Source organism: Notolepis coatsorum (assembly GCF_963971535.1).
Source record: "Notolepis coatsorum genome assembly, chromosome: 18".
Lineage (NCBI taxonomy): Eukaryota > Metazoa > Chordata > Actinopteri > Aulopiformes > Paralepididae > Notolepis > Notolepis coatsorum.
This window is the reverse complement of record NC_140182.1, coordinates 12,424,899-12,451,184: the sequence shown is the minus strand read 5'-3', so window position 1 is coordinate 12,451,184 and position 26,286 is coordinate 12,424,899. Positions and strand designations below refer to the sequence as shown.

At 52.0% G+C, this 26,286-nt stretch overlaps 1 protein-coding gene across 1 annotated transcript in view; it reads left to right on the top strand.

The window, feature by feature from the left end:
• kcp (kielin cysteine rich BMP regulator) overlaps positions 1 to 26,286 on the top strand; it is a 151,539-nt gene that overhangs the window by 90,415 nt on the left and 34,838 nt on the right. The window contains exons 31-34 of the mRNA XM_084334857.1: positions 11,936 to 12,018; positions 12,199 to 12,292; positions 13,313 to 13,486; positions 22,628 to 22,710. Coding sequence (XP_084190983.1) covers positions 11,936 to 12,018; positions 12,199 to 12,292; positions 13,313 to 13,486; positions 22,628 to 22,710 — 434 coding nt within the window. The remainder of the gene's footprint in view (positions 1 to 11,935; positions 12,019 to 12,198; positions 12,293 to 13,312; positions 13,487 to 22,627; positions 22,711 to 26,286) is intronic.

Below are 26,286 nucleotides of genomic sequence, written 5' to 3'. Positions count from 1 at the left end.
AAGAAAGCATTTAGTTATACTTAAAGTTTAAAGTGCTTTATTTGCATTTAACATTGTTTAAATAAATTGGCTGAACTATAGCCTCAACTTGTGTGAGGTTTCTGTCCATGCTCACTTACTCGCTCTGTTCCTTTAAACCACCTCGCTCTGTTTTCCATTTGTTTTCTGTTAATCATTTCATTCCCCCATTCACACGCTTCTTCCCAGAGACGTCGTTGATTGGTTCTCTCCCGTCCACACGCTTTTCAATCACATTCCCCAGCTGTCACTGCTTGTCAATCAAGCATCCCCGTATTATTTATACCCCGTTTCCCCACTCAAGTTTTGGTTGGATCGTTTTGATATTTTCTGTTTGCATTCGCCGTTCCTGCTGCTGCTGTTGTTCCCTGTGCTTTACCTCCAGGATATCCAAGAAGCCTTCCTCTTGGACACCTTTTTCCCGTGGCGACGCGCTCGCTCCGCTGCTGTTCCAGCGCTCTTTACGCACAACGCCTGGGTGAGTTTTTAATGACTGTCTTTGATCAGATTCCGTTTTCGTGTGTTTTTATAACACTGAAGATTACCACCTTTTATCAGACAGTCACTCACCCAGCGGTTGCCTTTTTGATTGTTTCACTGGGATAATATTTTGACCTAACATCTCCCACTGTGTGTTTATCACACCGAAGATATTATCACACTGGATTGTATTTTGGACTTCGCTCTCGTGTCTATTTTTGCACCGAAGATATTTTTCACTTGGGATTGTGTTTTGGAACATTGCTCACTGTGTGTGTTTACACGAAGATTAGTTCACTTGGATAACTTTTGTTTTTGGGTACAAGTCACCTCTCCTGTTCTCCTGCTCGTTCTACCTGCACCCTGTGTTGACTCGCTCCCTCTCTCTCTCTCTCGGTCCCGCATCACCTCGGAGATTCTGCCGAGAGAAGTCTGCAGAGCGGCTCTGACGTCAGCATCTGCTACCCCCTACTACCACCTCGGGAGAAGCTGCAGAGCAGCAGAACATTTTCATCCTTGCTTGAATTCCTGTCTTGTTTAGACTCTTCCTATTCTATGCTGTTTAATTAGTCTCAATAAACAAGCCCCTGTTTTTGGCAACTCTGAATCCTACTCTCTTGTGTCGTTGCGTTTGGGGTCGGTGTCAAACCATAACATTACGATCCAACCCAAAATGACGACCCCAGCCGACACAGAGAGGGTCAGAACCGCACTTGCTAATCAAGTCGAGTTGACCAGGGATCACAGTCACCAACTAGAGAGGGCTGCGGCTGCGGTGCAGGATCTCAGGGAACAGGTCCTGCCTATTCAAGGGTCAATGGCCGCTCTGGCGGGACAACAATCCGGTATTCTCGCTCAGCTTCACTCGCTGAGCGACACCGTTAATGCTTTACTTCCTTCACATCCTTCAGGAGCGTTCACCGCAGCCCCAGCAGATCCCGCACCTCGGGAACCCCGTCTCTCCGTCCCATGGCTGTTCGACGGCAATCCCGAGGAGTGTGCCACATTCATCATGCAATGTGAGTTGGTTTTCCGTCATCAACCAAGCCGTTTTACTGCTCGAGGGTCCCAAGTGGCTTATATGACGAACTTGCTTTCAGGCCATGCTGCCCAGTGGGTCACTTCCTCCTGGGCAATAGATGCAGATTTTGTTTTCTCCTATCCAGACTTCGTGGCGGAGCTCCGCAGAGTGTTCCACCATCCAGCCCGAGGTCTGGACCCTGGAGCCCGGTTGGGGACTTTCCGACAGGGGAGCGGCAGGGTGACGGACTATGTCCTGGAGTTTCGACTGGCGGCGGTGGAGAGTGGATGGAACGACCCTGCACTTCGCCTAACCTTCTTGAGGGGGCTCAGTGACGCAGTCCGGGACCAGCTCGCTACCCGGGAGTTGCCCGACTCCCTCGAGGACCTGTTTAGCCTCGTCATCCGCATCGACGGACGCCTCCTGGAGAGAAGGCGCGAGAGGACCCGACTGTTACCTCCTGAGGTACCCCGGATTCCCCGGACGCATGACGTCACTCCTGGACGCCCTGTCCTCAACACTACTGGTGGTAGCAGGCCTCCCCGTTCGGTTCGCGAGGAGGAACCCATGCAGCTGGGACGCTCTCATCTGAGCCAGGCGGAGCGTGAGGCAAGGCTCAGGTCCGGTCTCTGCCTCTACTGCGGAGGTGCGGGACACCGAATCGCCGACTGCCCCACCCGGCCAAAAGATCAGGCTCGCCGAGACCCCGGGAGATCCTGGTGAGCCGTTTTTCCCATTCCCAGCGCCGCGCACCACCTGACCATCTGATGAGCGTCACCCTGGCCTGGGGGGACCAACGTGCCACGGTGGAGGCCCTCATCGACTCTGGGGCAGACGAGAATTTCCTCGACTTCGAGTTCGCTACCCGAGCCAACATTCCACTTGAGGACCTTGTGAGGCCCTTGGAGATCTTCTCGTTGGACCAACACCGCCTGGCCGACATCTCTCAACGCACCGGCCCAGTCGTGCTGACCATCGCTGGTAACCACGCCGAGAGAATCCAGTTCCTCATCACCCAATCCCCCCTTGTCCCGGTGGTCCTGGGTAGGCCCTGGCTCGCGCTGCACGAGCCCCACATCGCCTGGTCCTCCGGTACCATCAAGGGCTGGAGCTCCTCCTGTCACGCCCTGTGTCTGCAGGCGGCGTCCTGTCCCCCGCCCCGGAGGCCCGCTGGTGAGTTGCCTCCGGACCTCTCGTCCATACCTCCCGAGTACCACGACCTCTTGGAGGTTTTCAGTAAATCCAGGGCTCAGGCCCTTCCACCTCACCGCCCCTATGACTGCGCCATCGACCTCCGCCAAGGGGCTCCCCTTCCCGGCAGCCGCCTCTACAGTCTGACCGTTCCGGAGAAGAAGGCGATGGATCTCTACATCTCTGAGTCATTGGAAGCAGGACTCATTCGGCCTTCCTCCTCCCCGGTGGCGGCCGGTTTCTTCTTTGTTGGTAAGAAGGATGGGGACCTGCGACCCTGCATCGACTATCGTCAGCTCAACGAGATCACCATCAAGAACAAGTACCCTCTACCTCTCATGAGCTCCACCTTCGAGCCACTGACCCAGGCCTCGTTCTTCACCAAGCTGGACCTCCGGAGTGCCTACCATCTTGTCCGTATCCGTGAGGGCGATGAATGGAAGACCGCCTTCAAGACCCCCAGGGGCCACTACGAGTACCTAGTGATGCCGTTCGGCCTCACCAACGCCCCGGCGGTATTCCAGGCACTCATGAACGACGTCCTTCGTGACATGCTGGAGGTGTTCGTGGTGGTGTACCTGGACGACATTCTCATCTTCTCCAGGACCCTCGAGGAACACATCCAGCATGTCCGCCGTGTGCTGGAGCGCCTCCTCCACAATCGGCTCTTCGTCAAGGCGGAGAAGTGCCGTTTCCACTCCGACTCCGTCGACTACCTGGGCTTCATCGTTGAGAAGGGCTTGACCCGAGCGGATCCTCGCAAGATCCAAGCTGTGGAGGATTGGCCTGAACCCACCACTCGGAAGGAGTTACAGAGTTTCCTCGGGTTCGCCAACTTCTACCGAAGGTTCATCCGGAACTACAGTCAAGTGGCGGAGCCACTTACCAAGCTGACCTCCCCCGCTCTGCCGTTCGACTGGTCCCCAGCGGCATGCGCTGCGTTCCGCTCCCTCAAGAAGAGGTTCACTTCCGCCCCTATCCTGCTCCACCCTGACCCCAAGAGACAGTTCATTGTGGAGGTGGACGCCTCGGATACTGGCCTGGGCGCTGTCCTATCCCAACGTTCTCTTTCGGACCAGAAGGTGCATCCTTGCGCCTTCTACTCGCGTCGCTTCCTCCCTGCCGAGAGGAACTACGACACCGGCAATCGGGAGCTGCTGGCGGTCGTGGCTGCGTTGGAAGAGTGGCTAGAGGGTGCCGAGGAGCCTTTTACCATCTGGACGGACCACAAGAACCTGACGTTCATCCGCGCTTCCAGGCGCCTCAACGGTCGGCAGGCGAGATGGGCCAGTTTCCTCAGTCGGTTCGACTTCTCGCTGACCTTCCGCCCCGGTTCCCGCAACACGAAGGCCGACTCCCTGTCCCGGTTACACTCCAAGGGGGCTCCACCCTCTGAGGACCCTACTCCCATCCTCCCGGAGGCCCGAGTGGTTGGAGCCATCACCTTGGGCATCGAGGGTGTGGTTAGGCGTGCCCTACGCTTCCAGCGTGCTCCTAGCAACGTCCCTATGCATCGTCTCTTCGTCCCCGACTCTGCCCGGTCCCGGGTACTGCTTTGGGGCCACACCAGCCGGTTCGCCTGCCACCCTGGCGTCCATCGCACGTTCTCTTTCCTGGCTCGTCGTTTCTGGTGGCCCACCATGCGGAACGACGTCAAGGAGTTCGTATTGGCCTGCGCGGTCTGTGCCCGCAGCAAGGCCTCTCACCAGGCACCCTCCGGGCTCTTGCAGCCACTTCCCGTTCCGAGCCGTCCGTGGTCACATGTGGCGCTGGACTTCGTCACAGGTCTGCCCTCCTCCCAGGGGAACACCTGCCTTTTGACCGTGGTGGATCGATTCAGCAAGGGGGTTCACCTCGTGGCCCTTTCCAAGCTTCCCTCGGCGGCCGAGACGGCGGACCTCCTGACTCACCACGTGTTCCGCCTTCATGGGTTTCCCCAGGACATCGTCTCTGACCGGGGGCCCCAGTTCACCTCCCAGGTATGGCGGGCCTTTTGCAAGGGATTGGGGGCAACGGTCAGTCTTTCCTCTGGTTATCATCCCCAGACTAACGGGCAGACGGAGAGGATGAACCAGAGCGTGGAGTCTGCTCTTCGGTGTGTGGCAGCCGAGAGACCGGCATCCTGGAGCCGTTTCCTTCCCTGGGTTGAATACTCCATCAATTCAATGGTCAGTTCCGCCACCGGCCTCTCACCCTTTGAGGTTTCCCTGGGCTACCAACCCCCTCTTTTCCCCGCACAGGAGGCGGAAGTGGCAGTTCCCTCCGTGCAGGTCCACCTCGACCGCTGCCGACGAGTTTGGGAGATCACCAGGACCGCGCTGCTCCGGACATCTGAGCGCGCCTGTCGTGGTGCCGACCGGCGCCGGGTTCCTGCGCCGACTTACCGCCCTGGGCAGAGGGTGTGGTTCTCCGCAAGGGACCTCCCGCTACGGTCCTCGGCCAAGAAGCTCAACCCCCGTTTCGTCGGACCTTTCGAGGTCCTGAAGGTACTCAGTCCGGCGGCCCTGCGCCTGAAGCTTCCTGCGTCCATGCACATCCACCCCGTGTTCCATGTCTCCCGGGTTAAGCCCGTCTCCCTCAGTCCCCTTATGCCTCCAGCTCCTGATCCTCCGCCTCCCGTGTTGGTGGATGGTCACCCCCAGTGGCAGGTCCGCCGGTAGATGGGCGTTCGTCGGCGGGGCCGGGGGTTCCAATACCTGGTGGACTGGGAGGGTTACGATCCAACCCAAAATGACGACCCCAGCCGACACAGAGAGGGTCAGAACCGCACTTGCTAATCAAGTCGAGTTGACCAGGGATCACAGTCACCAACTAGAGAGGGCTGCGGCTGCGGTGCAGGATCTCAGGGAACAGGTCCTGCCTATTCAAGGGTCAATGGCCGCTCTGGCGGGACAACAATCCGGTATTCTCGCTCAGCTTCACTCGCTGAGCGACACCGTTAATGCTTTACTTCCTTCACATCCTTCAGGAGCATTCACCGCAGCCCCAGCAGATCCCGCACCTCGGGAACCCCGTCTCTCCGTCCCATGGCTGTTCGACGGCAATCCCGAGGAGTGTGCCACATTCATCATGCAATGTGAGTTGGTTTTCCGTCATCAACCAAGCCGTTTTACTGCTCGAGGGTCCCAAGTGGCTTATATGACGAACTTGCTTTCAGGCCATGCTGCCCAGTGGGTCACTTCCTCCTGGGCAATAGATGCAGATTTTGTTTTCTCCTATCCAGACTTCGTGGCGGAGCTCCGCAGAGTGTTCCACCATCCAGCCCGAGGTCTGGACCCTGGAGCCCGGTTGGGGACTTTCCGACAGGGGAGCGGCAGGGTGACGGACTATGTCCTGGAGTTTCGACTGGCGGCGGTGGAGAGTGGATGGAACGACCCTGCACTTCGCCTAACCTTCTTGAGGGGGCTCAGTGACGCAGTCCGGGACCAGCTCGCTACCCGGGAGTTGCCCGACTCCCTCGAGGACCTGTTTAGCCTCGTCATCCGCATCGACGGACGCCTCCTGGAGAGAAGGCGCGAGAGGACCCGACTGTTACCTCCTGAGGTACCCCGGATTCCCCGGACGCATGACGTCACTCCTGGACGCCCTGTCCTCAACACTACTGGTGGTAGCAGGCCTCCCCGTTCGGTTCGCGAGGAGGAACCCATGCAGCTGGGACGCTCTCATCTGAGCCAGGCGGAGCGTGAGGCAAGGCTCAGGTCCGGTCTCTGCCTCTACTGCGGAGGTGCGGGACACCGAATCGCCGACTGCCCCACCCGACCAAAAGATCAGGCTCGCCGAGACCCCGGGAGATCCTGGTGAGCCGTTTTTCCCATTCCCAGCGCCGCGCACCACCTGACCATCTGATGAGCGTCACCCTGGCCTGGGGGGACCAACGTGCCACGGTGGAGGCCCTCATCGACTCTGGGGCAGACGAGAATTTCCTCGACTTCGAGTTCGCTACCCGAGCCAACATTCCACTTGAGGACCTTGTGAGGCCCTTGGAGATCTTCTCGTTGGACCAACACCGCCTGGCCGACATCTCTCAACGCACCGGCCCAGTCGTGCTGACCATCGCTGGTAACCACGTCGAGAGAATCCAGTTCCTCATCACCCAATCCCCCCTTGTCCCGGTGGTCCTGGGTAGGCCCTGGCTCGCGCTGCACGAGCCCCACATCGCCTGGTCCTCCGGTACCATCAAGGGCTGGAGCTCCTCCTGTCACGCCCTGTGTCTGCAGGCGGCGTCCTGTCCCCCGCCCCGGAGGCCCGCTGGTGAGTTGCCTCCGGACCTCTCGTCCATACCTCCCGAGTACCACGACCTCTTGGAGGTTTTCAGTAAATCCAGGGCTCAGGCCCTTCCACCTCACCGCCCCTATGACTGCGTCATCGACCTCCGCCAAGGGGCTCCCCTTCCCGGCAGCCGCCTCTACAGTCTGACCGTTCCGGAGAAGAAGGCGATGGATCTCTACATCTCTGAGTCATTGGAAGCAGGACTCATTCGGCCTTCCTCCTCCCCGGTGGCGGCCGGTTTCTTCTTTGTTGGTAAGAAGGATGGGGACCTGCGACCCTGCATCGACTATCGTCAGCTCAACGAGATCACCATCAAGAACAAGTACCCTCTACCTCTCATGAGCTCCACCTTCGAGCCACTGACCCAGGCCTCGTTCTTCACCAAGCTGGACCTCCGGAGTGCCTACCATCTTGTCCGTATCCGTGAGGGCGATGAATGGAAGACCGCCTTCAAGACCCCCAGGGGCCACTACGAGTACCTAGTGATGCCGTTCGGCCTCACCAACGCCCCGGCGGTATTCCAGGCACTCATGAACGACGTCCTTCGTGACATGCTGGAGGTGTTCGTGGTGGTGTACCTGGACGACATTCTCATCTTCTCCAGGACCCTCGAGGAACACATCCAGCATGTCCGCCGTGTGCTGGAGCGCCTCCTCCACAATCGGCTCTTCGTCAAGGCGGAGAAGTGCCGTTTCCACTCCGACTCCGTCGACTACCTGGGCTTCATCGTTGAGAAGGGCTTGACCCGAGCGGATCCTCGCAAGATCCAAGCTGTGGAGGATTGGCCTGAACCCACCACTCGGAAGGAGTTACAGAGTTTCCTCGGGTTCGCCAACTTCTACCGAAGGTTCATCCGGAACTACAGTCAAGTGGCGGAGCCACTTACCAAGCTGACCTCCCCCGCTCTGCCGTTCGACTGGTCCCCAGCGGCATGCGCTGCGTTCCGCTCCCTCAAGAAGAGGTTCACTTCCGCCCCTATCCTGCTCCACCCTGACCCCAAGAGACAGTTCATTGTGGAGGTGGACGCCTCGGATACTGGCCTGGGCGCTGTCCTATCCCAACGTTCTCTTTCGGACCAGAAGGTGCATCCTTGCGCCTTCTACTCGCGTCGCTTCCTCCCTGCCGAGAGGAACTACGACACCGGCAATCGGGAGCTGCTGGCGGTCGTGGCTGCGTTGGAAGAGTGGCTAGAGGGTGCCGAGGAGCCTTTTACCATCTGGACGGACCACAAGAACCTGACGTTCATCCGCGCTTCCAGGCGCCTCAACGGTCGGCAGGCGAGATGGGCCAGTTTCCTCAGTCGGTTCGACTTCTCGCTGACCTTCCGCCCCGGTTCCCGCAACACGAAGGCCGACTCCCTGTCCCGGTTACACTCCAAGGGGGCTCCACCCTCTGAGGACCCTACTCCCATCCTCCCGGAGGCCCGAGTGGTTGGAGCCATCACCTTGGGCATCGAGGGTGTGGTTAGGCGTGCCCTACGCTTCCAGCGTGCTCCTAGCAACGTCCCTATGCATCGTCTCTTCGTCCCCGACTCTGCCCGGTCCCGGGTACTGCTTTGGGGCCACACCAGCCGGTTCGCCTGCCACCCTGGCGTCCATCGCACGTTCTCCTTCCTGGCTCGTCGTTTCTGGTGGCCCACTATGCGGAACGACGTCAAGGAGTTCGTATTGGCCTGCGCGGTCTGTGCCCGCAGCAAGGCCTCTCACCAGGCACCCTCCGGGCTCTTGCAGCCACTTCCCGTTCCGAGCCGTCCGTGGTCACATGTGGCGCTGGACTTCGTCACAGGTCTGCCCTCCTCCCAGGGGAACACCTGCCTTTTGACCGTGGTGGATCGATTCAGCAAGGGGGTTCACCTCGTGGCCCTTTCCAAGCTTCCCTCGGCGGCCGAGACGGCGGACCTCCTGACTCACCACGTGTTCCGCCTTCATGGGTTTCCCCAGGACATCGTCTCTGACCGGGGGCCCCAGTTCACCTCCCAGGTATGGCGGGCCTTTTGCAAGGGATTGGGGGCAACGGTCAGTCTTTCCTCTGGTTATCATCCCCAGACTAACGGGCAGACGGAGAGGATGAACCAGAGCGTGGAGTCTGCTCTTCGGTGTGTGGCAGCCGAGAGACCGGCATCCTGGAGCCGTTTCCTTCCCTGGGTTGAATACTCCATCAATTCAATGGTCAGTTCCGCCACCGGCCTCTCACCCTTTGAGGTTTCCCTGGGCTACCAACCCCCTCTTTTCCCCGCACAGGAGGCGGAAGTGGCAGTTCCCTCCGTGCAGGTCCACCTCGACCGCTGCCGACGAGTTTGGGAGATCACCAGGACCGCGCTGCTCCGGACATCTGAGCGCGCCTGTCGTGGTGCCGACCGGCGCCGGGTTCCTGCGCCGACTTACCGCCCTGGGCAGAGGGTGTGGTTCTCCGCAAGGGACCTCCCGCTACGGTCCTCGGCCAAGAAGCTCAACCCCCGTTTCGTCGGACCTTTCGAGGTCCTGAAGGTACTCAGTCCGGCGGCCCTGCGCCTGAAGCTTCCTGCGTCCATGCACATCCACCCTGTGTTCCATGTCTCCCGGGTTAAGCCTGTCTCCCTCAGTCCCCTTATGCCTCCAGCTCCTGATCCTCCGCCTCCCGTGTTGGTGGATGGTCACCCCCAGTGGCAGGTCCGCCGGTTGATGGGCGTTCGTCGGCGGGGCCGGGGGTTCCAATACCTGGTGGACTGGGAGGGTTACGGCCCTGAGGAGCGTAGCTGGGTCTCCCGGCAGCTCATCGTGGATCCCGGCTTGATCACTGACTTCCATCGTGCCCATCCTGACGAGCCGGGTCGGCCTGGTCGCCGGGTGGCTCCCGTGGAGGAGGGGGTACTGTGAGGTTTCTGTCCATGCTCACTTACTCGCTCTGTTCCTTTAAACCACCTCGCTCTGTTTTCCATTTGTTTTCTGTTAATCATTTCATTCCCCCATTCACACGCTTCTTCCCAGAGACGTCGTTGATTGGTTCTCTCCCGTCCACACGCTTTTCAATCACATTCCCCAGCTGTCACTGCTTGTCAATCAAGCATCCCCGTATTATTTATACCCCGTTTCCCCACTCAAGTTTTGGTTGGATCGTTTTGATATTTTCTGTTTGCATTCGCCGTTCCTGCTGCTGCTGTTGTTCCCTGTGCTTTACCTCCAGGATATCCAAGAAGCCTTCCTCTTGGACACCTTTTTCCCGTGGCGACGCGCTCGCTCCGCTGCTGTTCCAGCGCTCTTTACGCACAACGCCTGGGTGAGTTTTTAATGACTGTCTTTGATCAGATTCCGTTTTCGTGTGTTTTTATAACACTGAAGATTACCACCTTTTATCACTCACCCAGCGGTTGCCTTTTTGATTGTTTCACTGGGATAATATTTTGACCTAACATCTCCCACTGTGTGTTTATCACACCGAAGATATTATCACACTGGATTGTATTTTGGACTTCGCTCTCAGTGTCTATTTTTGCACCGAAGATATTTTTCACTTGGGATTGTGTTTTGGAACATTGCTCACTGTGTGTGTTTACACGAAGATTAGTTCACTTGGATAACTTTTGTTTTTGGGTACAAGTCACCTCTCCTGTTCTCCTGCTCGTTCTACCTGCACCCTGTGTTGACTCGCTCCCTCTCTCTCTCTCTCGGTCCCGCATCACCTCGGAGATTCTGCCGAGAGAAGTCTGCAGAGCGGCTCTGACGTCAGCATCTGCTACCCCCTACTACCACCTCGGGAGAAGCTGCAGAGCAGCAGAACATTTTCATCCTTGCTTGAATTCCTGTCTTGTTTAGACTCTTCCTATTCTATGCTGTTTAATTAGTCTCAATAAACAAGCCCCTGTTTTTGGCAACTCTGAATCCTACTCTCTTGTGTCGTTGCGTTTGGGGTCGGTGTCAAACCATAACAACTTGAGCATAATACTGTATGCATATAAAGTGCTGTAAAAACAAAGCCTGGGAACACTTTTACTGAAAGAGGACAATAATACAATGAAACACTTGTGTGACCCAAATTAAAAGATTAATAAAAAATAAAGTGCAAAGAAGAGTAGGCAGCTGGCTGCCAGGGCAGGTAAATATAAATACTGACATCTAGTTAAAAACACAACCAGATCAATAAGATGTAATATCCCATACCGAATCAATCTCAGGAGATGTTTCAGTCATGAAGAACTGTGACACCTGTGCTTGTGTCCTTTGCGTTCTTATATTTCTGGCATGTTGTTCTCCTGAGGCATGCTGTCTGAGATCAGTCAGTCCACCATGCGCCACAGAAACACACACCTACATACTTTGCAGTTTGCTTTGTAAACATCTCCACTGACGCTATCAAGCCAGTGGTTTGCCTCTTCCCACTCAGGTCTGTATTTCTGGAGGCGTTTTGTCTTTTTAGGACGCGGTGGAGTCACAGTGTCTTCAAAAAGAAATCACGCAGTGCACAGACAGAGGATTGGCACAACGGCACAGAACTCTTCTTAGCAACGTGAAAGCGCTAATTGTCATTGGTCGGTGAGCTGCTGAGCGCACGCCCATCATACCAGAGTTGCCAAGTCTGTTTATTTCCCGCAACTTTTGGACACACTTTTGCTTGTTTTTGTAGGTCGGCTGGCCCATTTCTCTCACTAAACTGGCAACCTTAAAATACGGGACAAAGGGCGTCCCGTATCAGTTCAATACGGAACGCGTCTTTTAGTTTCCAATTACGGGACGATTCCGTATTTTAAGGGACGGGTGGCAACCCTAATTACAGATGTTGGGGGGACAGGTATTACAGATGTTGGGTGGACAGGTATTACATATGTTGGGTGAACAGGTATTACAGATGTTGGGGGGACAGGTATTACAGATGTTGGACAGGTATTACAGATGTTGGACAGGTATTACAGATGTTGGGTGGACAGCTCACTGTCTCCACGTTTTCCTGATGATCTGATTGGCTGTCTCTCCTCTGTCTCAGTGTGCATGTTGAATGGACAGGAGTACAGCGATGGACAGAAATGGACCCACAGCACCAACCGCTGCTCTACCTGCACCTGTCAGGTCTGAGTTGTTGTTGTTGTTGTTGTTGTTGTTGTTGTTCAGTGGTAATGAATGTGTGTGTTTACCTGTTGTTGTTGTTGTTGTTGTTGTTGTTGTTGTTGTTGTTGTTGTTGTTGTTGTTGTTGTTGTTGTTGTTGTTGTTCCTCAGTGGTAATGAATGTGTGTGTGTGTGTGTCTCAGGAGGGAGAGGTGAGCTGTGTACCTCCTGAGTGTCCCAAGCTGCTGGCCTGTATCACAGTGACTGATCCAGGGGCCTGCTGTCCTCGCTGTAGAGGTAACGTTATGAATAGTGTGTGCACGTCAAGGGTCAAGGGTCAGAAAGTACATGACTCCTCCTCCTCTCAGGCTGTATGTATGAGTGACATGACTCCTCCTCTTCTCAGGTTGTATGATGACTAGTAGTGACATGACTCCTCCTCCTCTCAGGCTGTATGTATGAGTGACATGACTCCTCCTCCTCTCAGGCTGTATGTATGAGTGACATGACTCCTCCTCCTCCTCTCAGGCTGTATGTATGAGTGACATGACTCCTCCTCCTCTCAGGTTGTATGTATGAGTGACATGACTCCTCCTCCTCTCAGGCTGTATGATGACTAGTCGTGACATGACTCCTCCTCCTCTCAGGCTGTATGTATGAGTGACATGACTCCTCCTCCTCTCAGGCTGTATGTATGAGTGACATGACTCCTCCTCCTCTCAGGCTGTATGTATGAGTGACATGACTCCTCCTCCTCTCAGGCTGTATGATGACTAGTAGTGACATGACTCCTCCTCCTCTCAGGTTGTATGATGACTAGTAGTGACATGACTCCTCCTCCTCTCAGGCTGTACGTATGAGTGACATGACTCCTCCTCCTCCTCTCAGGCTGTATGTATGAGTGACATGACTCCTCCTCCTCTCAGGCTGTATGATGACTAGTGACATGACTCCTCCTCCTCTCAGGCTGTATGTATGAGTGACATGACTCCTCCTCCTCTCAGGCTGTATGTATGAGTGACATGACTCCTCCTCCTCCTCTCAGGCTGTATGTATGAGTGACATGACTCCTCCTCCTCTCAGGCTGTATGTATGAGTGACATGACGACTCCTCCTCTCAGGCTGTATGTATGAGTGACATGACTCCTCCTCCTCCTCTCAGGCTGTACGTATGAGTGACATGACTCCTCCTCCTCCTCTCAGGCTGTATGTATGAGTGACATGACTCCTCCTCCTCCTCTCAGGCTGTACGTATGAGTGACATGACTCCTCCTCTCAGGCTGTACGTATGAGTGACATGACTCCTCCTCCTCTCAGGCTGTATGTATGGAGGGGCGGAGCATCCTGAGGGCACCAGCTGGTTTGCAGACTCCACCCCCTGCATGGCCTGTATGTGTGTGGGGGGCGTGACCACCTGCTCAGAGGTGCGCTGCCTGTCCCCCTGTGTCAACACCATCAGCGTGCCGGGGGAGTGCTGCCCCGTCTGCGCAGGTGAGAGAGTTACAGTAACAACACACGACAACACACACGCTGCATTCACTCACACACAAACGGTCCCTTTAAACAAAATGGAAAGGACACTTTAAAGGAACGGGGAAAATAAAGGTCACTTTAAGGAAAGAACTGATGTGGTTCTTGTATAGAGAAATTAACATTTAAGTTCCATGTGGAAAATCTTGCCTCTAAACTGCGACAGAAAATCGGTTTCCTGTACAGAAACAGATCCAATTTTCCTCTATTTAGTAGAAAAAGAATTGTGGAATCAGTCTTCTTATCAGTTTTGGACTATGGTGATGTAATTTATAGGCATGCTGCAGCATCAACTCTTAAACCTCTGGATTCTGCATATCACTCAGCTCTCAGATTTATAACTGGTGACAGATATGATATTATTGGTAAACAACCTGTTTATATCTCCTCACTGTTAGATTGGAATATTGGAACCTATTCAACTCGATCGAATGACTGGATGGTTCTTAGGGTTCCTCAAATTTGTTCTGAGCTAGGGAAGTCAGCCTTTTCCTTTGATGCCTCTAACTCATGGAATGTCCTTCAACTCACGCTGAAATTGGAGGTTCTCCCTTCCCTTGAAATGTTTTAAACGTATGATTTCAGACCATTGTGTGACTACCTGTAACTGTTTTAGTTGATATTTTAAAATTATTTTTAAACGTTTAAAAGAAAATTTACTCTGGTGTTTATGTGAGGTTTCTGTCCTTGCCCTCTCACTCGTTCTGTTCCTTTAACCACCCTCGCTTTGTTTTCATTCATTTTCTGTCAATTGGTTCTATCCCCTCGTTCACACGTTTCTCCCCGTTGACGTCATCAGAGACGTCGCTGATTGGTTCTCTCACTTCCCCACGCTTTTCAATCACATTCCCCAGCTGTCACTGCTTTCTCCCCGTTGACGTCATCAGAGACGTCGCTGATTGGTTCTCTCACTTCCCCACGCTTTTCAATCAATCGATCCCTCATTATTTATACCCCGTTTTTCCCCACCCTAAGTTGTTGGATCGTCTTGTTTTGTCGCCTTGATTTGTCTCTGGATGTTTTTCCCCGTTGCTGTTGCTGCTGCTTTTTTCTCTGTGCTGTTCTCCAGGAATTCCTAGAAGCCTTCGCTTGGATACCTGCTCCCGTGGCGCGCGCTCGCCTCCACTGTTGTTCCAGTTCCAATTACGCATCTCGTCTGGGTGAGTTATCTATTTGACTGTTCTTGACCTATTCCGTTTTTCGTGTGTAAACTTACACTGAAGACTACCACCTTTTTGTCAGACAGTCGCTCACCCAGCCATTATCTATTTTTGCTTGTTCCTTTATGGAATGATATTTTTGGGATCTACCATCTCCCTTTGTGTGTTTGCTCACACCGAAGATATTATTTCACAATTGGACTGTGTGTTTACATGAAGATATTCACTGTGTGTTTACATGAAGATATTCACTGTGTGTTTACATGAAGATATTCACTGGGACTGTGTTTGGATTTAGCTCACTGTGTTGTTAACACAAAGAGTTTCACTTGGGCTGTTTTTGGAATTGTGCTCTCTGTGTTGTTAACACGAAGAGATTCACTTGGGCTGTGTTTGGAACTGCGCTCACTGTGTTGTTAACACGAAGAATTGTACACCCTGTTCTCCTGCTCGTTTAAGACTGCTCTGTCACTGACTCGTTCCCTCTCTCCCTCTCTCGGTCTCGCAACAACATCTGTGAACCACCGAGAGGATTCTGCAGAGCGGTTCAGAAGTCAACACCTGCTTCCCAAGACAACCCTCACGGGAGAAGCTGCAGAGCAGCAGAACTTTGCCCCTTGATCATTGTACCTGTCTTGTTTGACTTGCTTTCCCTGTTTCTCTTATTCCTAGTACCAAATAAACAAGCCCTCGTATTTGGCAACTCTGAATCCTACTCTCTTGTGTCGTTGCGTTTGGGGTCGGTGTCAAACCATAACATTACGATCCAACACACAATATGACGACCCCAGCCGACACAGAGAGGGTCAGAACCGCACTTGCTATTCAAGTCGAGTTGACCAGGGATCACGGTCTCCAATTAGAGCGGGCTGCGGCTGCGGTGCAAGACCTCAGGGACCAGGTCTTGCCTATGCAGGGTTCTATGGCCGCTATGGCGGGACAACAGTCCGAGATTCTCGCCCAGCTTAACTCGCTGGGCGACGCCGTTAATACTTTTCATCTCTCAGACCCTTCAGGAACATTCCCCGCAGCCCCAGCAGATCTCGCACCTCGGGAACCCCATCTCTCCGTCCCACGGCTGTTCGACGGTAATCCCGAGGAGTGTGCCACATTCATCATGCAATGTGAGTTGGTTTTCCGTCATCAACCAAGCCGTTTTTCTGCTCATGGGTCCCGAGTTGCTTTTATAACCAACCTACTTTCAGGCCATGCTGCCCAGTGGGTCACTTCCTCCTGGGCAATGGAAGCAGATTTTTTGTTCTCCTACCCAGACTTCGTGGCGGAGCTCCGCAGAGTGTTCCACCATCCAGCCCGAGGTCTGGACCCTGGAGCCCGGTTGGGGACCTTCCGACAAGGGAGCGGCAGGGTGACGGACTATGTCATAGAGTTTCGACTGGCGGCGGTGGAGAGTGGATGGAACGAACCTGCTCTTCGCCTAACCTTCATAAGGGGGCTCAGTGACGCAGTCCGGGACCAGCTCGCTACCAGGGAGGTGCCCGACTCCCTCGAGGAGCTGTTTAGCCTTGTCATCCGTATTGACGGACGCCTCCTGGAGAGAAGGCGCGAGAGGACCCGACTGTCACCTCCTGAAGCACCCCGGACTCCTGGACGCCCCGTCCCCAACACTACTGATGGTAACAGGCTTCTCCGTCCGGTGCGCGAAGAGGAACCCATGCAGCTGGGACGCTCTCATCTGAGCCAGGCGGAGCGTCAGGCAAGGCTCAGGTCCGGTCTCTGCCTCTACTGCGGAGGTGCGGGACACCGTATCGCCGACTGCCCTACCCGGCCAAAAGATCGGGCTCACCAAGACCCCGGGAGATCCTGGTGAGCCGTTTTTCCCAGTCCCAGCGCCGCGCACCACCTGACCATCTGATGAGCGTCACCCTGGCCTGGGGGGACCAACGTGCCACGGTGGAGGCCCTCATCGACTCTGGGGCAGACGAGAACTTCCTCGACTTCGAGTTTGCTACCCAAGCCAACATACCTCTTGAGGCCCTTGTGAGGCCCTTGGAGATCTTTTCGTTGGACCAACACCGCCTGGCCGACATCTCTCAACGCACCGGCCCAGTCGTGCTGACCATCGCTGGGAACCACGTCGAGAGAATCCAGTTCCTCATTACCCAATCCCCCCTTGTCCCGGTGGTCCTGGGTAGGCCCTGGCTCGCGCTGCACGAGCCCCACATCGCCTGGTCCTCCGGTACCATCAGGGGCTGGAGCTCCTCCTGTCACGCCCGCTGTCTGCAGGCGGCGTCCTGTCCCCCGCCCCGGAGACCGGCTGGTGAGTTGCCCCCGGACCCCTCGTCCATTCCTCCCGAGTACCACGACCTCATGGAGGTATTCAGCAAGACCAGGGCTCAGGCCCTTCCACCTCACCGCCCCTATGACTGCGCCATCGACCTCCGCCAAGGGGCTCCCCTTCCCGGCAGCCGCCTCTACAGTCTGACTGTCCCGGAGAAGAAGGCGATGGATCTCTACATCTCTGAGTCATTGGAAGCAGGACTCATTCGGCCTTCCTCCTCCCCGGTGGCAGCCGGGTTCTTCTTTGTTGGTAAGAAGGATGGGGACCTGCGGCCCTGCATCGACTATCGTCAGCTCAACGAGATCACCATCAAGAACAAATACCCCCTACCTCTCATGAGCTCCACCTTCGAGCCACTGACCCAGGCCTCGTTCTTCACCAAGCTGGATCTCCGAAGTGCCTACCATCTTGTCCGTATCCGTGAGGGCGATGAATGGAAGACCGCCTTCAAGACCCCCAGGGGCCACTATGAGTACCTTGTGATGCCGTTCGGCCTCACCAACGCCCCGGCGGTATTCCAGGCACTCATGAACGATGTCCTCCGTGACATGCTGGAGGTGTTCGTGGTGGTGTACCTGGACGACATTCTTATCTTCTCCAGGACCCTCGAGGAACACATCCTGCATGTTCGCCGGGTGCTGGAGCGCCTCCTCCACAATCGGCTCTTCGTCAAGGCGGAGAAGTGGCGTTTCCACTCCAACTCCGTCGAGTACCTGGGCTTCATCGTTGAGAAGGGCTTGACCCGAGCGGATCCTCGCAAGATCCAGGCTGTGGAGGATTGGCCGGAACCCACCACTCGGAAGGAGTTACAGAGTTTCCTCGGGTTCGCCAACTTCTACCGAAGGTTCATCCGGAACTACAGTCAAGTGGCGGAGCCTCTTACCAAGCTGACCTCCCCCGCTCTGCCGTTCGACTGGTCCCCAGCGGCATGCGCTGCGTTCCGCTCCCTCAAGAGAAGGTTCACTTCCGCCCCTATCCTGCTCCACCCTGACCCCAAGAGACAGTTCATCGTGGAGGTGGACGCCTCGGATTCTGGTCTGGGCGCTGTCCTATCCCAACGTTCTCCTTCCGACCAGAAGGTACATCCTTGCGCCTTCTACTCGCGTCGCTTCCTCCCCGCCGAGAGGAACTACGACACCGGCAATCGGGAGCTACTGGCGGTCGTGGCTGCGCTGGAGGAGTGGCGTCATTGGCTAGAGGGTGCCGAGGAGCCTTTTACCATCTGGACGGACCACAAGAACCTAACGTTCATCCGCGCTTCCAGGCGCCTTAACGGTCGGCAGGCGAGATGGGCCAGTTTCCTCAGTCGGTTCGACTTCTCGCTGACCTTCCGCCCCGGTTCCCGCAACACGAAGGCCGACTCTCTGTCCCGGATGCACTCCAAGGGGGCTCCACCCTCTGAGGTCCCATCTCCCATCATCCCGGAGGCCCGAGTGGTTGGAGCCATCACCTTGGGCATCGAGGGTGTGGTGAGGCGTGCCCTTCGCTTCCAACGTGCTCCAAGCAACGTCCCTAGGAGCCGTCTCTTCGTCCCCGACTCTGTCCGGTCCCAGGTACTGCTGTGGGGCCATACCAGCCGGTTCGCCTGCCACCCAGGCGTCCATCGCACGTTCTCCTTCCTGGCTCGTTGTTTCTGGTGGCCCACCATGCGGAACGACGTCAAGGAGTTCGTCTTGGCCTGCGCGGTCTGTGCCCGCAGCAAGGCCTCTCACCAGGCACCCTCCGGGCTCTTGCAGCCCCTTCCCGTTCCAAGCCGTCCGTGGTCACATGTGGCGCTCGACTTCGTCACTGGTCTAGCCTCCTCCCAGGGGAACACCTGCCTTCTGACCGTTGTGGATCGATTCAGCAAGGGGGTCCACCTCGTGGCCCTCTCCAAGCTTCCCTCTGCAGCCGAGACGGCGGACCTCCTGACGCACCACGTGTTCCGCCTTCACGGTTTTCCCCAGGACATCGTCTCTGACCGGGGGCCCCAGTTCACCTCCCAGGTATGGCGGGCTTTCTGCAAGGGATTGGGGGCAACGGTCAGTCTCTCCTCTGGCTATCATCCCCAGACAAACGGGCAGACGGAGAGGATGAACCAGAGCGTGGAGTCTGCTCTTCGGTGTGTGGCAGCCGAGAGGCCGGCATCCTGGAGCCGTTTCCTTCCCTGGGTTGAGTACTCCATCAACTCAATGGTCAGTTCCGCCACCGGCCTCTCCCCTTTTGAGGCCTCCCTGGGCTACCAGCCCCCTCTTTTTCCCGCACTGGAGACGGAAGTGGCAGTTCCCTCCGTGCAGGTCCACCTCGACCGCTGCCGTCGAGTTTGGGAGATCACCAGGACCGCGCTGCTCCGGACATCTGAGCGCGCCTGTCGTGGTGCCGACCGGCGCCGGGTTCCCGCGCCGACTTACCGCCCTGGGCAGAGGGTGTGGCTCTCCGCGAAGGACCTCCCGCTACGGTCCTCGGCCAAGAAGCTCAACCCCCGCTTCGTCGGGCCTTTCGAGGTCCTGAAGGTACTCAGTCCGGCGGCCCTGCGCCTGAAGCTTCCTGCATCCATGCACATCCACCCTGTGTTCCATGTCTCCCGGGTTAAGCCCGTCTCCCTCTGTCCCCTTATGCCTCCGGCTCCTGATCCGCCGCCTCCTGTGCTAGTGGATGGTCACCCCCAGTGGCAGGTCCGCCGGTTGATGGGCGTTCGTCGGCGGGGCCGGGGGTTCCAATACCTGGTGGACTGGGAGGGCTACGGCCCTGAGGAGCGTAGCTGGGTCTCCCGGCAGCTCATCGTGGATCCCGGCTTGATCACCGACTTCCATCGGGCCCATCCTGACGAGCCGGGTCGGCCTGGTCGCCGGGTGGCTCCCGTGGAGGGGGGGGGTACTGTGAGGTTTCTGTCCTTGCCCTCTCACTCGTTCTGTTCCTTTAACCACCCTCGCTTTGTTTTCATTCATTTTCTGTCAATTGGTTCTATCCCCTCGTTCACACGTTTCTCCCCGTTGACGTCATCAGAGACGTCGCTGATTGGTTTTCTCACTTCCCCACGCTTTTCAATCACATTCCCCAGCTGTCACTGCTTTCTCCCCGTTGACGTCATCAGAGACGTCGCTGATTGGTTCTCTCACTTCCCCACGCTTTTCAATCAATCGATCCCTCATTATTTATACCCCGTTTTTCCCCACCCTAAGTTGTTGGATCGTCTTGTTTTGTCGCCTTGATTTGTCTCTGGATGTTTTTCCCCGTTGCTGTTGCTGCTGCTTTTTTCTCTGTGCTGTTCTCCAGGAATTCCTAGAAGCCTTCGCTTGGATACCTGCTCCCGTGGCGCGCGCTCGCCTCCACTGTTGTTCCAGTTCCAATTACGCATCTCGTCTGGGTGAGTTATCTATTTGACTGTTCTTGACCTATTCCGTTTTTCGTGTGTAAACTTACACTGAAGACTACCACCTTTTTGTCAGACAGTCGCTCACCCAGCCATTATCTATTTTTGCTTGTTCCTTTATGGAATGATATTTTTGGGATCTACCATCTCCCTTTGTGTGTTTGCTCACACCGAAGATATTATTTCACAATTGGACTGTGTGTTTACATGAAGATATTCACTGTGTGTTTACATGAAGATATTCACTGTGTGTTTACATGAAGATATTCACTGGGACTGTGTTTGGATTTAGCTCACTGTGTTGTTAACACGAAGAGTTTCACTTGGGCTGTTTTTGGAATTGTGCTCTCTGTGTTGTTAACACGAAGAGATTCACTTGGGCTGTGTTTGGAACTGCGCTCACTGTGTTGTTAACACGAAGAATTGTACACCCTGTTCTCCTGCTCGTTTAAGACTGCTCTGTCACTGACTCGTTCCCTCTCTCCCTCTCTCGGTCTCGCAACAACATCTGTGAACCACCGAGAGGATTCTGCAGAGCGGTTCAGAAGTCAACACCTGCTTCCCAAGACAACCCTCACGGGAGAAGCTGCAGAGCAGCAGAACTTTGCCCCTTGATCATTGTACCTGTCTTGTTTGACTTGCTTTCCCTGTTTCTCTTATTCCTAGTACCAAATAAACAAGCCCTCGTATTTGGCAACTCTGAATCCTACTCTCTTGTGTCGTTGCGTTTGGGGTCGGTGTCAAACCATAACAGTTTAAATATCTGTGAATATTGTTTTTATTATGTACTGTACAATCATCGTTTCTGTAAATGAGGGAAACCTCAGATGCTTACGATTTTAAATAAAGGTTGAAATGAAAAAATAGTATAGTTTAGAAATAGCAAGTATATAAGGATATAGAGTAAAAACTGTAACATGTGCATATAAGTGCCAGTGGCCCTCAGAGAGCACAAAGTGCACAGAGAGTTGGTCACCAGTCCCATAGCAAACAGCTTCCTAGGTGTGAGATACGTCCTATGAATATAATTCAAATGTATTTTGCTGGTGATTAGGGTTGCGGGAGGCTAATGTGACGTTAGACCAAACATCATCCCAGTCAAACTCAGGGTATAATTCTGGGATGTCCCCTCACCAGATTGTATCTAATGTTAGGTTTTTAATATGTGGATTTGATTAAAAGTGTATACAAATCTGAGACAAACCCAGTCTTGAGGTTGTCCTGTCTCCGATAAGCCCGACCAAAGGGTGTGGGTGCAACGCTTGAGCCCACGGCACGCCATGAGCCCTGAGTGCCGACCTTAGTTGCAAGTAGAGGAAGAATGATTCGCTGGGTAGATCGTAAAACTCTTTCAGGTCCTGAAACGCTCTAAGGACATTTGAGCTAAGAGACATGAAACGCTCCTCTCCCATTGAGGAATATTAACAGGTATGTGCCCAACAAGTAGTTGTTGGTTATGAAAAATTGGAGAGTCAAGGTGCCATGGACATTTGACAGCGCAAGACCTCAGTACATTATGCACATGTTTGAATTAGGTGGGATATGATTGGTCCATATCGTAATTGGCATTTTGATATAGGGATAGTGGAGTATATACTACATCCTGTAGTCTTTGTGGTGAGACCGCTGCTGCTTCTAAGGAGTGCCAAGACACAGCAATTTCAGGGTCAAACCAGCTAATCAGGGGTCTCAGCGAAAAGGACCAGAAATACAACTTAAAATCTGGGATTTCCAAGCCCCCGTCCTGTTTCCTACATTGAGTGGTAGTTATTTTGATTGTCGGCGCGTTTGTTATTCCAAATTGAATTCGATATATATTGTAATAAAAAAATATGCACACCCGAGTCCCTAGAGGTCGCCAAAGTGGCGTGTGACGCCAGCGGGCAAATCGTATGTTTTCCAAAGTATACGGGAGCAGTTATGAAACCCATCCGTATCCCATGGCGCCTGGCGCCGCCCTCCGTTTCCTACTCACTCTTGATGATGTTTTCGAAGGGTAGTCCTTTCTGAGCACAATCTTCATTGGAGAGAGAGAGAGAGAGAGAGAGAGAGAGAGAGAGACAGAGAGAGAGAGAGAGAGAGACAGAGAGAGAGAGAGACAGAGAGAGAGAGAGAGAGAGAGAGAGAGAGAGAGAGAGAGAGAGCGAGAGAGAGAGAGAGAGAATCAGTAAGTAGGAAAGGAGGCTAGAAGTTCAAAAGTCTAAACTGACTGCCCTTCTCTTGTGCACAGATGTGTCTTTAGTATTTGTTTCCAGTGCCTGTGTACTGACTGTGTGTGTGTATTTGAGCAGACTGTATATTCGAGGGCAGAGTGTACGGACCAGGAGACAGCTTCCAGCCAGCGGACGACCCCTGTCAGATCTGTGATTGTGAGGTACGACACGCCCTTCATCACTAAGAGCAAAAGCACCCCTCATCATAACCAAAAGGTCAAACAAACAAACCTTCATACTGTCTTTCACTATTATGCACTTTGCTACTAAGGAATCTACCTTGCCTATATTACTACCTATTATACAACGGCATGCACATTTCTCGATTCTGATTGGCTGAAACAGTCATTTTACACGTGTTTATTGCGAACAGTCCACGCTGGCTGGTCCTAGGACCCGCCCACAACCGAATAACTTCACATCACTCCGCCGGATCACAAGAGGACGGACAATAATCTTTACAAATGGATATGTTGATAGCGACTAAACGACTAAATCAAGCGATTCTGTCACAGCGAATGTCTTAGTCCTTTAAACAATGTTGGATGATGTAATTGATGGGTCTTGAATCATTGTGTAACAAAAAGAAATCGCGGATTGATTGATTGATTAATTTGCAATTTTTTTTTTTTCTTTCCTTCTCTGACTGCAGCCCTCACTCTCACACTGTCCGACGCTGGCTCAGTCTCCACCCACCCCACCACACACACACACACACACACACACACACACACACACATGGCCGCCTAGTTATAGTTGAAAGTGGGGGTGCAATTTTTTTTTTTATTATTATATATATATATTTTTTTTTTTATTATTTTTTTTTTCGACAGGCAAGGGGTGGTTTGGAGGGTGTCCGGCACGACCCCCTCCACGGCAGATATTTTTTTCATTTAATGAACCTGTACGTGCAATTTCCTGCAATATAGAGCCTTCAATCTTGACTAATAAAGCTGCTCTTTTCACTATAAAACTCAGTTTATATTGCAGTATGATAGCCAATTACTATAATAATAATAATATATTAATATATATATATACTGTATATTGATTTTTCGCTCTTTTATTTTTATTAAATCAATCTCCTTTCAAATAGGCCAAGTTTTTAATAAGAAAGAGAGAGAAAATACCAACAAGGAACAATAACAGGGTCTGCTGTAAATATAGCCTATTTTGTGTCTTAATTTGTTATGTTATCCTACACTTAAGCTGTCTGATATTTCCATTACCTGTAACTCTTGGGTCTCTTTCTCTCCTTCTCTGCCTCCTCCCTGAGTCTGCACAGTCACCATATCATTCTACATTAAGGAGAGCAATACACTTATGAATACACTGAACCGGTTTGAATACACAATCTTTATGCTACTCTGTAAAGAAAGGGAGAGAGGGGGGATATATAATCCAAGTATTTGTGTCTTAATTTGTTATGTTATCACTTTAAGCTGACTGTCTGATATTTCCATTACCTGTAACTCTTGGGTCTCTTTCTCTCCTTCCTGAGTCTGTACAGTCACCATATCATTCTACATTAAGGAGAGCAATACACTTATGAATACACTGAACATCATTATGAAACATTTCTATTGCACCCTTACTTACAATTCATTATGAATTGAAAATGGGGAACCCTGATGTAAACAAGACGAAAGTCTTTCTCTGGTCTGGATCCCCTTAACAATTGTGTGTATTGAGCCGTACTGTACTGTACTGTACCCATTCTGCAATCTGTTATTGATTGATAAAAAAATGTTATTAACATATTGCAGAATGGGTACAATATAGTACGGCTCAATACACACAATTGTTAACACTTTGGGTGCCGGCCAAAAATCCGGAAAATGACTGTGGGTTGCCAGGATTCCTGGACGATTCTAGCATATCTCATGATCTTAGCGGAGCTATTTCTATATTTTATATTATAACTATGGGGAAATGGTTGGGCTCATTTGAAGACGACAAGTTGATGTACACAATGCAAAAAACCGTTTGTTTCTGCATGTCTTCGTTCGTTCACAATTACAAGTTAAAAAACGTCAACAAAAGATAAAAGTGGAGGTAAATTATTTAGAACAGGAGTTACAGGCACTTTTATGAAAGGTGTGCCGGCGGGGTGATAATAGGTACTGAACGTGTTATAAAGCAATTTAGACTGGGATGGATGGATGGATGGTTTGATTGATTGATTGTTTGACAGATTGTTTTATTGGTTTGATTGATAGAATGTTTTATTGTTTTGTTGATCGTTTGATTCATAGATTGATTTGTTTGATTGATTGATTACTTTGTTGGTCGTTTGATTGATAGAATGTTTGATTGTTTTGTTGATCGTTTGATTCATAGATTGATTTGTTTGATTGATTGATAGAATGTTTGATTGTTTTGTTGATCGTTTGATTCATAGATTGATTTGTTTGATTGATTGATTACTTTGTTGGTCGTTTGATTGATAGAATGTTTGATTGTTTTGTTGGTAATTTGCTTGATAGAATGTTTGATTGTTTTGTTGATCGTTTGATTCATAGATTGATTTGTTTGATTGATTGATTACTTTGTTGGTCGTTTGATTGATAGAATGTTTGATTGTTTTGTTGATCGTTTGATTCATAGATTGATTTGTTTGATTGATTGATTACTTTGTTGGTCGTTTGATTGATAGAATGTTTGATTGTTTTGTTGATCGTTTGATTCATAGATTGATTTGTTTGATTGATTGATTACTTTGTTGGTCGTTTGATTGATAGAATGTTTGATTGTTTTGTTGATCGTTTGATTCATAGATTGATTTGTTTGATTGATTGATTACTTTGTTGGTCGTTTGATTGATAGAATGTTTGATTGTTTTGTTGGTAATTTGCTTGATAGAATGTTTGATTGTTTTGTTGATCGTTTGATTCATAGATTGATTTGTTTGATTGATTGATTACTTTGTTGGTCGTTTGATTGATAGAATGTTTGATTGTTTTATTGATTGTTTGATTCATAGATTGTTTGATTGATTGATTGATTGATTGACAGTCCGACTGACTGACAAACTTGAAATGCAGTAATACTATTATATCGATCAGGTGAGAATATATTGTATTGATCAGGTTAGTAGATATTGTACCGATCAGGTATTATAGATCATGTGCATGCAATAAACTAAACAAAAAAACATTTTGACTGTTTCTCATTCATGTACTGTGCATAATCTGCTCCTGTGTTGTAGACACTGTGTTGCTCTGTACCTACCTGTTTTCTAATTTATTCGTCCATACATGATAAACACATTCATAAAGTAATAATATCTTATATTGATAATATATCAATTAGTTTCACCTGGAAATACTACTACCTCATCAACCACCATGCTTGGCGCTAATGAACAAGTAAGTTATAACTACTGGTGTAGGTCCAGACAACATTATTATAAAATACAGAATACTTTACAATGCAGAAAACTTGAAACTTTGATGCCATGAACATTTTTATTGTAAAATATGTTCAATAAACTGGGTGACAAGTCATCAGTACCAACCATTGTTGCTGTGCATTATATGCTGGTAACATTCACAGTATAGGATTATGGTAATTTACCAAGACAATACCTTAAAAAAAGTGAACACTGTGATGATAACCAACCATTGTTTCAGTGCATTTAGGAGTTTGTTGGTAACATTCACAGTATAGGATTATGGTAATTTACCAAGACAATACCTTATAAAAAGTGAACACTGTGATGATAACCAACCATTGTT